This window comes from Ascaphus truei, chromosome 5 (genome assembly GCF_040206685.1).
Source record: "Ascaphus truei isolate aAscTru1 chromosome 5, aAscTru1.hap1, whole genome shotgun sequence".
NCBI lineage: Eukaryota > Metazoa > Chordata > Amphibia > Anura > Ascaphidae > Ascaphus > Ascaphus truei.
The window spans coordinates 222,067,373-222,079,814 of NC_134487.1; the positions used below are offsets into that span (position 1 = coordinate 222,067,373).

The 12,442-nt window shown below is 39.5% G+C and overlaps 1 protein-coding gene across 1 annotated transcript in view; it reads right to left on the bottom strand.

The window, feature by feature from the left end:
- DOCK2 (dedicator of cytokinesis 2) overlaps positions 1-12,442 on the bottom strand; it is a 1,423,644-nt gene that overhangs the window by 1,093,429 nt on the left and 317,773 nt on the right. Inside the window, exon 22 of the mRNA XM_075599153.1 lies at positions 1,252-1,386. Coding sequence (XP_075455268.1) covers positions 1,252-1,386 — 135 coding nt within the window. The remainder of the gene's footprint in view (positions 1-1,251; positions 1,387-12,442) is intronic.

Below are 12,442 nucleotides of genomic sequence, written 5' to 3' on the forward strand. Positions count from 1 at the left end.
TTATCACCAGCCTTTAGCTGGTGAGCTTTATTCAGCGCAACTTTCACGTACGATCAGTTTGCGTTGCTTAGTGAATCCTGCAGAAGGGCAGGATTCAGCGCAAACAGATGATCGTACGAGCAAAGTTGGACTTAGAAAAAATTTCAAGAAAAAGTCCGTTTTAGAGCGCAAAGTGCCTGTTTGCGCGGCTTAGTGAATAGCGCTCGGCGGAACTTCCCGTTCTAAGAGCACTTTGCGCTCTTAAAATGACTTATCACTGCTTAGTGCATAGCCCCCTTAGACCTAAAAGTGGCATTTCAACCCAATAGGCAGACATCATTCTCTGTCAAACTGTTTTTGGAGTTTTTCCAGCCCAGGCTTGTATCTACACAGATCCAACCTATCTGGTCACACCAATATACTATACAGCCTAAAACCAATAGGTTTAGGTGTATTTGATTATGCCACCTACCTATTAACTATCCCACCGTCTCTACTCTGGGGATTTTATGAATTCCTGCACTGTATATATATATATTCTCTTTTTTTGCCGTTCTTGTTAACTAATAAAATTGTATTATTTTGTTTTATTGTGATATGAAGCTCACCTCAACCTTTGTCTTTGGGGTACTCATTATATCCAGCCATCCACGGGGATATTAGAATCTCGCTATATATCCTCTCTATTCTTGAGAGTTTATGGTTATAGGAACCTTTGTGACCTCTTGGTCATTCTCATGTGTTTTGCAGGTCTGAATTTTATAAACTTTGTTGACATGCTAAATTAAGACATTGAACTGAACCTGTTCTGTAAACCTGAGATACATATAATAAAACAGACTATACAAAACAAACACTTACATTCTAGGAAACATTTTCATATCCCCACAATTCTGTATCAGTGTCATGAAAACATATTTGACTATGTTATTTAAAAATATTTACATAAATAAATATTTATATATAAGAAAAACTAGACTATATCGGGATTATTATTTTCTCTATACTACATAAATTTTTTACCAGTATTGCATAAATTGTGACAAGATCCTCTGCTGCTCACATTAGCATCTCAGAGAAGAATGTTTGATCATTTTGTAAGCGCTGTACCAGTATTGTATACATTGTGACAAGATCCTCTGCTGCTCACATTAGCATCTCAGAGAAGAATGTTTGATCATTTTGTAAGTGCTGTAGCAGTAATACTACATCTCAGTGGTATAGCAGTACTAATCAATTACAAGGCACTTCAAAAAAAAAAAATATGCTTACTGTGAAAATAATGTCCTCGACCGTACAATGAACTTGAACACATATTCCAGTGCTTTCAAAGTCCTTAGAATTGGCTCACAAGCCTCCCCTCTGCTGGAAACGTCCAGATATTTCTTCAAAACAGTCATTAATTTCCTGTCAAGAAAATATTTTCAAAACAGGTTAAAAGTGTCATAGTGCAGCACTTAATAAAACATGTGGAACTATCAAAAACAATGTTAATGTAACATCATGGTTCACAGTCACAGGACTGAAATTAAAAATTACGTGATACACACTTTATCACATTTCCATTCATTTACGCTCTACTATTTTTGTAAGAGAGGTTACCGTATCATTTAGATGTAGCCCCTTTAGCCCCACCCTAAGTGAGATCAGGTCTGCTACTAATGTCTTTCATGCGATGTGGTGCATACCTTTGAGGTAACAGGAGGGCTGAGTACTTCCGCGATGATGTGGGGATTATCAGGACAGGTTTACAGGGTACCTTAGTCTTTGGCAGTGCCTCCAGTCAGCGAGGATCCTGTGGTAGTAGGATGGTCCATGCCGACACTTTTCCATATCCCAAGACCGTGATTCACACTTGCATATGGTTCCATGGTATTTGTTGCATTAGTCAGTTGTTACAGCAGTGCATTCCTTTCTTGCTTCCCCTGGAAGGTTACTTTCAAGCTTGAGGCACATCTAAGTTCCCTTCTGGTGCTCCTCCTGTAACCCTTTATGGGACACAAGGTAGCTGTTGCTCACTCCACAGGGGGAGGAAAGAGACACACCCAAGTTTAGGAGAGTACCAGTTTATATACCCTTGGGTTGGGCTTATAACCCTGCCCCATAACAGGGCAGGTCTGATACTGGCAGGTGTCACATCTGCATATGTCACCCAGCCAGTACCTACCCCAGACAGACACTCTCTAGTTGTTGCTAGGCCCGCCCTTGGATACACTTACTGCATCCAAGGCTGCAATAGCACAGTAGGCCTTCTGAAGGAATTAACCCATCCACTGCCTGTACTTAACAGGTCTTACACTGGTAGATATGGACCGGCAAACCAAGGGTTAACCCACCAGGCGCTCAAGAAGTAAGAGAAAATTGCTGAATCTTGCTTGTTAATTCAATATATGTAGCAGGTCACGGCAAAGCTTCAAACAAGTGAGTATAAGAGTCTCTCCAAGCAATTGGCTCACCTAAGAGCACTGATAAAATTGAGATAGAGGGACTCACGGTTTGTGAAGCGTATGGCGCCGAGCCTTTGTATTTGAATTCCTCCAACAGTCAGGTGCACCGCCAACCCTCGAGCAACTCCTCCGTCGCGATGGGTGGTCTATGACCGGCGGTGACTGCACTATCAGCTGGGACAGCAACCCAGCGTGCCACCGGAGGCGGACAGGAACTGACGAGAACTCCTCCCACTGGAGGAAGAAGCGATGCACAGCCGTGATGAAAGAACGGAGGAAGGCTGAAGTGGTGACTAAAAAAACTTTATTGTAGCAAAGTGAACACCTGACGGATCCTCTGACGCATTTCAGCCAGAGCAGGCCTTTGTCAAAAATAAAGACAAAAAAGACACAGCGCACAACGCTCATAGTGCATAAAACAATATAATAAAGGTACAATTAATTAGGGTAAGTAATGTGCGTACATCAATAAAGATAAATAAATGCAGTTAGGGATAATGTTACCCAACGCCTCAGGAAACCGGAAGGAGTATCCTCTCAAGGGTTATGGCGCTGGTGTCTCGGATACAGGATCCTATTGGTAAGTAGGTAAGTAGATCGCCTCTAAAAAAGTTCTTTTCCCCCAAGAGCACGAGTCCAAAGCTGCTGCTGCCACTTGCAGTCCTTTGCCAGAGCACAGCTCCACACCGGCCGGGTCCTCTCACTCCCCTCTGTGCAGAAGCACTTCCGGGTCGATGACGTCACCACGGGGGGGGAGCGCTGGTAATCACGCCGTTCACACTCGATCAGCTCAGATGGTGGGGTAATAAATTAGAGGTTGAGCTCTTGTCCAGTCATCCAACGCGTTTCGAAACGAAAACGTTTCTTCATCAGGGATATAAATTGAAGTGGTTCCGGATCAGTTATAAATATTACACGATCGTACCTCATTGGCTGGGCTATCAACTCTCACAGCCAATGGGAAAGTAATGGGGGCGGGTTAATAGTCCCGGTTGCGCGCGTCACTGGTAGCTAATAGCAACATAACATAAACATCACAAAAACTTTATTAACAACAAACATAGCTAACCACACGCGATTGATGAGACTAAAAGAGAGAAAACAGTGTTACACATAGTAAAAAACGTACATGAGTGCATTAGTGGCCATATAGACCAGGGAGGTTACTCTAATGGGCAATAAATATCACCATCCAACTGAAATAGGAAACATGAAAAGTCTGCAAAGCCAATCACTAATAGAGGAGCATTAAGGTGATCTAATCAATCCTAGTAAATATTAAAAAGGCATGTCCTATGAAGTAAACTAAAAGGACAAAGAGACAAAAGTTAAAAATCTGTTACTTATGAAAAAAATCCCTTAAATAGTTAAAAAATGCTAAAAAATATATATATACTAAAAAATATATATAAACAAGTAAAATATGGTTGGGAACACAGAAAAATAATATATAAACTTAATACAGGGACCAAATGTCTATATCTTCATTTAAACCCCCTGGATACAGAGTATTTAGCTTGTGTATCCAGAAGGTTTCCTGCCTAGAAAGTTCTTTTACTCTGTCACCCCCTCTCCTGTTTTTGGGTACGTGCTTAATACCTTTAAATAATAGAGAGGAGGGATCACATTTATGGAATTGTGCATAGTGCTTAGAAAGACTATGCTTCATAAAACCTATTTTAATGTTGCGCATGTGTTCTTGTATGCGCACTTTCAATGGGTGTTTAGTGCGTCCCACATATAAAAGGCCACATGGACACTCCAATAAATAAACAACATGGTCAGTGTTACAGTATATAAAATCATTAATACCATGTGTTTCTCCATTGATACATTTAAAAGTCTTTCTCTCTGGGTGCAAATATTTGCAAACTGAGCACTTCCCACACTTGAAATTCCCAATTGGTTTAGTACTTAACCATTTATCGTCCCCACTAGGACATTCAATTTGTTTTATGTCACTCGGGGATAGTGTATTTTTTAAATTTTTTGCTCTTCTATAGATGAATTTTGGGAATTTCGAGAGGTGAGCACCCAGCAGCAAATCATTTGATAATATAGACCAATGTTTTCTTACAATTTTCTCAATTTGCCCCGTCATTGAGTTAAAATTAGTGATAAAAGAAACGTTGCATTTCCCCTCACCCTCCTTGGGGGTTTTGCTTTTTTTGGAATTTGTTAATAGCATATTTTTTCTATCAAGTTTTCTTATTTTCTCCAGATCTGTATTTAATTTCTCTAGACGATAACCCCTCTCTAAAAACCTTTGGGTCAGTTTCTCAGCTTGTTCCTCAAAATCTACTTCCGTGCTACAATTTTTCTTCAACCTGTAATATTGGCCACTGGGGATATTTGATATCCACGTTTTTTTGTGATTACTTGTGGCAACAAGGAGGTTGTTGCAATCAACCTCCTTAAAATACGTTTTTGTTACCACCTTTCCTTCTGCTGACGCCATAAGGTTGAGATCCAGGAAGTGTATTTGTGTCTCATGCTCTACATGTGTGAAAGTGAGGTTTTTATTATTATTATTTAAATACTGCAAAAATTGGCCGATAGAGCACTGGTCGCCGTCCCATACGCACAAGACGTCATCTATGAAACGGCGCCATATAATAATATTTGTCTTGAACGGGTTGTTGTTAAATATACATTCATCTTCCCATCTTCCCATATACAGGTTTGCGAAACTAGGGGCAAATCTAGTGCCCATTGCAGTTCCGCAAACCTGTATGAAAAATTCATCAAGAAACATAAAATAATTATGTCTCAAGATGTACCTGATGGAATCTATAATAAATTGGCTATTGAGGGGATGCAGAGTGACATCGTTCAATAAATAGGATTGAACAGCATTCAAACCCTCCTCGTGTGGGATGTTGGTGTACAAGGCCTGAACATCACAAGTGAGCCACCTATAAGAGTCTTTCCACACAAACCCTTCTAACAGATTCAACACTGATGTTGAATCTCTCAGGTAGGAAGGAAGTTGTACTACAAAAGGTTGGAGGAAATAGTCCACATATTGGGATAGGTTAGATGTAAGGCTCTCTATTCCCGATATAATCGGTCGGCCAGGCGGCTTTATCATACTTTTGTGTGTTTTTGGGAGATGATAAAAAATGGCAATTTTTGGACAATTGCAGTATAAAAATTCATATTCACGTTTTTCAATTACATTATTCGTGAGGGCTTCATCAAGAAGATTTTTAAGTAAAACCAAGAATTCCCCAGTGGGGTCCCTTTTCAATCTTTTATAGGAGGAGGTGTCGTTTAGGAGTCTGAGGGCTTCCCCCTCATAATCCTTCCTATCTTGTAACACGACACCCCCCCCCTTGTCAGCTTGCCTGATAATAAGGTTCTTATTTTCCTTTAGGAGTTTTAAAGCCAATGCTTCCTTTTTATTTAAATTATGTCTAATATCACTATTTTTAAAATTATTGGTTAAAAGATTAAAATCTTTGTTGACCATGTTAAAAAATGTCTCTATATGGTGACCTTTAGAGTGTGCAGGGTAAAATTTTGACTTCCCTCTAAAGTGAGTATGTGTGCAGGTTAATTCATCGTCTCTAGTCTCCAGCTGAATCGATTCAGCAATATCAATATCAGTAGTAATTATTGCTGGAGTATTTTCTATGTCCGATTTAATAAAATGCCGCTTCAGAGTGAGATTCCTTACAAACTTCTGAAGGTCCGTGTAGAGTTGAAAAGCATTAGGACCACAAGACCGGGAGAAAGTAAGGCCTCTGTCTAAAACCTTTTTCTGATCATCCGTCAAAATGACGGTAGACAGATTAAAGATTCCTTTAGGGGGTATAGTTTTTAAGGCATCTCGCAATCTCTTTTCTTGAGATCTGGCCCCCCCTCTTGTTCCTCTCCTGACAGGACCCTTTTCCTCCTTTCTTTGATCTCTGGTTTTTGTATTGCCCCCTGACCCTCTCCCTTCCTCAGTGGATCTATATGTCTGTTTTTGACTGAGTCAAAAAAACCTGAGGGAGAGGGTTGGGCCGGTGATCTCTGCCTAACACTTGGTATAAAAACTCTCTGGTTAAAATCTCTCTGATTAAAATTCGAATCATAATTACTATATTCTCTTTGCCCATATCTAAAATTTGGAATGTAATTTTTCCCTTTGTAGTTGGGGTTTCTAAACTGTCCCTCCTGTCTGGGATGGGGCGGATAACCATTATTAGGGGTGAAGCCCCTTCTATTGCCATATACTTGGGTATCCCTGCCTCTTTCATTCCAATTACCCCCACCTTTTTGATTAGGGAAGGGTGTAAATTGTCTTTGCTGCTCGTTATTTCTATTTAAGGATTGGGAGGAGTCTCTTGGGCCCCCTTCTTTATGGTTTGTTTTAGCAGACCTACTTCTATCGGTGTCTTTTGCCCAATTCCTTTGTCTATTGTTATCGTAATCGGCCTTGTCTCTAAAAAACTTTTCATGTTTCCTTTTCAGAGTTTCTTCCTCCGCATGTTCAAGTTTCATGCGGAGGTCGTGTTCAAGCTCTGAGCAATCATACTCAATGACTAAGGGCTCCAACACTTTAATAACTTCTGAAATCTCCTTATCCATAATTTTTAGTGTTTTAGTTCTTTCATAAATAATGAGCTTCATTAGTGATATAGAGCAATCATCCAGGATCCTATTCCACTCTTTCATAAAATGTTCATTCTCCTTACCGAAGGTGGGTGATTTGCGAAAGCGCAGGCCCCTAGGGACTCTATCACACTCCACATATTTTTGTATAGTTCTTTTTTCAAGGTGGATTTTTCCTTCGGTAAGGAGTAATTGCTCAAGTACTTTAAAATTTTGTTCAATAGATCCCTTAACATTTCCCTTGTCTGGAACTACAATATGTTCCTCAGAAAACAGTGAATCAAATTGCGCATCACGTTTTTTCCGGCACTCTACCAGGCTCCAAACCATGGTCCGGGTAAGATATTAAACCACACTACAAAGTGTAAAGTGGGGAAGTGTCAGAGCAGCACCAAACAGAGCAGAGATAAGTGAAAAGAAAATAAAGTGCGCAGCTAACTAATTAAGTGACGTGATAATAGGTGTTAAAAAACATAACCTTAAACGGAGCGTCTGCAGCTGCGATGGAGGGGGGGCTCAGAAACCCCCTAGACTAGCAGATAAAGACAAAAAAGACACAGCGCACAACGCTCATAGTGCATAAAACAATATAATAAAGGTACAATTAATTAGGGTAAGTAATGTGCGTACATCAATAAAGATAAATAAATGCAGTTAGGGATAATGTTACCCAACGCCTCAGGAAACCGGAAGGAGTATCCTCTCAAGGGTTATGGCGCTGGTGTCTCGGATACAGGATCCTATTGGTAAGTAGGTAAGTAGATCGCCTCTAAAAAAGTTCTTTTCCCCCAAGAGCACGAGTCCAAAGCTGCTGCTGCCACTTGCAGTCCTTTGCCAGAGCACAGCTCCACACCGGCCGGGTCCTCTCACTCCCCTCTGTGCAGAAGCACTTCCGGGTCGATGACGTCACCACGGGGGGGGAGCGCTGGTAATTGCGCCGTTCACACTCGATCAGCTCAGATGGTGGGGTAATAAATTAGAGGTTGAGCTCTTGTCCAGTCATCCAACGCGTTTCGAAACGAAAACGTTTCTTCATCAGGGATATAAATTGAAGTGGTTCCGGATCAGTTATAAATATTACACGATCGTACCTCATTGGCTGGGCTATCAACTCTCACAGCCAATGGGAAAGTAATGGGGGCGGGTTAATAGTCCCGGTTGCGCGCGTCACTGGTAGCTAATAGCAACATAACATAAACATCACAAAAACTTTATTAACAACAAACATAGCTAACCACACGCGATTGATGAGACTAAAAGAGAGAAAACAGTGTTACACATAGTAAAAAACGTACATGAGTGCATTAGTGGCCATATAGACCAGGGAGGTTACTCTAATGGGCAATAAATATCACCATCCAACTGAAATAGGAAACATGAAAAGTCTGCAAAGCCAATCACTAATAGAGGAGCATTAAGGTGATCTAATCAATCCTAGTAAATATTAAAAAGGCATGTCCTATGAAGTAAACTAAAAGGACAAAGAGACAAAAGTTAAAAATCTGTTACTTATGAAAAAAATCCCTTAAATAGTTAAAAAATGCTAAAAAATATATATATACTAAAAAATATATATAAACAAGTAAAATATGGTTGGGAACACAGAAAAATAATATATAAACTTAATACAGGGACCAAATGTCTATATCTTCATTTAAACCCCCTGGATACAGAGTATTTAGCTTGTGTATCCAGAAGGTTTCCTGCCTAGAAAGTTCTTTTACTCTGTCACCCCCTCTCCTGTTTTTGGGTACGTGCTTAATACCTTTAAATAATAGAGAGGAGGGATCACATTTATGGAATTGTGCATAGTGCTTAGAAAGACTATGCTTCATAAAACCTATTTTAATGTTGCGCATGTGTTCTTGTATGCGCACTTTCAATGGGTGTTTAGTGCGTCCCACATATAAAAGGCCACATGGACACTCCAATAAATAAACAACATGGTCAGTGTTACAGTATATAAAATCATTAATACCATGTGTTTCTCCATTGATACATTTAAAAGTCTTTCTCTCTGGGTGCAAATATTTGCAAACTGAGCACTTCCCACACTTGAAATTCCCAATTGGTTTAGTACTTAACCATTTATCGTCCCCACTAGGACATTCAATTTGTTTTATGTCACTCGGGGATAGTGTATTTTTTAAATTTTTTGCTCTTCTATAGATGAATTTTGGGAATTTCGAGAGGTGAGCACCCAGCAGCAAATCATTTGATAATATAGACCAATGTTTTCTTACAATTTTCTCAATTTGCCCCGTCATTGAGTTAAAATTAGTGATAAAAGAAACGTTGCATTTCCCCTCACCCTCCTTGGGGGTTTTGCTTTTTTTGGAATTTGTTAATAGCATATTTTTTCTATCAAGTTTTCTTATTTTCTCCAGATCTGTATTTAATTTCTCTAGACGATAACCCCTCTCTAAAAACCTTTGGGTCAGTTTCTCAGCTTGTTCCTCAAAATCTACTTCCGTGCTACAATTTTTCTTCAACCTGTAATATTGGCCACTGGGGATATTTGATATCCACGTTTTTTTGTGATTACTTGTGGCAACAAGGAGGTTGTTGCAATCAACCTCCTTAAAATACGTTTTTGTTACCACCTTTCCTTCTGCTGACGCCATAAGGTTGAGATCCAGGAAGTGTATTTGTGTCTCATGCTCTACATGTGTGAAAGTGAGGTTTTTATTATTATTATTTAAATACTGCAAAAATTGGCCGATAGAGCACTGGTCGCCGTCCCATACGCACAAGACGTCATCTATGAAACGGCGCCATATAATAATATTTGTCTTGAACGGGTTGTTGTTAAATATACATTCATCTTCCCATCTTCCCATATACAGGTTTGCGAAACTAGGGGCAAATCTAGTGCCCATTGCAGTTCCGCAAACCTGTATGAAAAATTCATCAAGAAACATAAAATAATTATGTCTCAAGATGTACCTGATGGAATCTATAATAAATTGGCTATTGAGGGGATGCAGAGTGACATTGTTCAATAAATAGGATTGAACAGCATTCAAACCCTCCTCGTGTGGGATGTTGGTGTACAAGGCCTGAACATCACAAGTGAGCCACCTATAAGAGTCTTTCCACACAAACCCTTCTAACAGATTCAACACTGATGTTGAATCTCTCAGGTAGGAAGGAAGTTGTACTACAAAAGGTTGGAGGAAATAGTCCACATATTGGGATAGGTTAGATGTAAGGCTCTCTATTCCCGATATAATCGGTCGGCCAGGCGGCTTTATCATACTTTTGTGTGTTTTTGGGAGATGATAAAAAATGGCAATTTTTGGACAATTGCAGTATAAAAATTCATATTCACGTTTTTCAATTACATTATTCGTGAGGGCTTCATCAAGAAGATTTTTAAGTAAAACCAAGAATTCCCCAGTGGGGTCCCTTTTCAATCTTTTATAGGAGGAGGTGTCGTTTAGGAGTCTGAGGGCTTCCCCCTCATAATCCTTCCTATCTTGTAACACGACACCCCCCCCCTTGTCAGCTTGCCTGATAATAAGGTTCTTATTTTCCTTTAGGAGTTTTAAAGCCAATGCTTCCTTTTTATTTAAATTATGTCTAATATCACTATTTTTAAAATTATTGGTTAAAAGATTAAAATCTTTGTTGACCATGTTAAAAAATGTCTCTATATGGTGACCTTTAGAGTGTGCAGGGTAAAATTTTGACTTCCCTCTAAAGTGAGTATGTGTGCAGGTTAATTCATCGTCTCTAGTCTCCAGCTGAATCGATTCAGCAATATCAATATCAGTAGTAATTATTGCTGGAGTATTTTCTATGTCCGATTTAATAAAATGCCGCTTCAGAGTGAGATTCCTTACAAACTTCTGAAGGTCCGTGTAGAGTTGAAAAGCATTAGGACCACAAGACCGGGAGAAAGTAAGGCCTCTGTCTAAAACCTTTTTCTGATCATCCGTCAAAATGACGGTAGACAGATTAAAGATTCCTTTAGGGGGTATAGTTTTTAAGGCATCTCGCAATCTCTTTTCTTGAGATCTGGCCCCCCCTCTTGTTCCTCTCCTGACAGGACCCTTTTCCTCCTTTCTTTGATCTCTGGTTTTTGTATTGCCCCCTGACCCTCTCCCTTCCTCAGTGGATCTATATGTCTGTTTTTGACTGAGTCTAAAAAACCTGAGGGAGAGGGTTGGGCCGGTGATCTCTGCCTAACACTTGGTATAAAAACTCTCTGGTTAAAATCTCTCTGATTAAAATTCGAATCATAATTACTATATTCTCTTTGCCCATATCTAAAATTTGGAATGTAATTTTTCCCTTTGTAGTTGGGGTTTCTAAACGGTCCCTCCTGTCTGGGATGGGGCGGATAACCATTATTAGGGGTGAAGCCCCTTCTATTGCCATATACTTGGGTATCCCTGCCTCTTTCATTCCAATTACCCCCACCTTTTTGATTAGGGAAGGGTGTAAATTGTCTTTGCTGCTCGTTATTTCTATTTAAGGATTGGGAGGAGTCTCTTGGGCCCCCTTCTTTATGGTTTGTTTTAGCAGACCTACTTCTATCGGTGTCTTTTGCCCAATTCCTTTGTCTATTGTTATCGTAATCGGCCTTGTCTCTAAAAAACTTTTCATGTTTCCTTTTCAGAGTTTCTTCCTCCGCATGTTCAAGTTTCATGCGGAGGTCGTGTTCAAGCTCTGAGCAAACAGGAGAGGGGGTGACAGAGTAAAAGAACTTTCTAGGCAGGAAACCTTCTGGATACACAAGCTAAATACTCTGTATCCAGGGGGTTTAAATGAAGATATAGACATTTGGTCCCTGTATTAAGTTTATATATTATTTTTCTGTGTTCCCAACCATATTTTACTTGTTTATATATATTTTTTAGTATATATATATTTTTTAGCATTTTTTAACTATTTAAGGGATTTTTTTCATAAGTAACAGATTTTTAACTTTTGTCTCTTTGTCCTTTTAGTTTACTTCATAGGACATGCCTTTTTAATATTTACTAGGATTGATTAGATCACCTTAATGCTCCTCTATTAGTGATTGGCTTTGCAGACTTTTCATGTTTCCTATTTCAGTTGGATGGTGATATTTATTGCCCATTAGAGTAACCTCCCTGGTCTATATGGCCACTAATGCACTCATGTACGTTTTTTACTATGTGTAACACTGTTTTCTCTCTTTTAGTCTCATCAATCGCGTGTGGTTAGCTATGTTTGTTGTTAATAAAGTTTTTGTGATGTTTATGTTATGTTGCTATTAGCTACCAGTGACGCGCGCAACCGGGACTATTAACCCGCCCCCATTACTTTCCCATTGGCTGTGAGAGTTGATAGCCCAGCCAATGAGGTACGATCGTGTAATATTTATAACTGATCCGGAACCACTTCAATTTATATCCCTGATGAAGAAACGTTTTCGTTTCGAAACG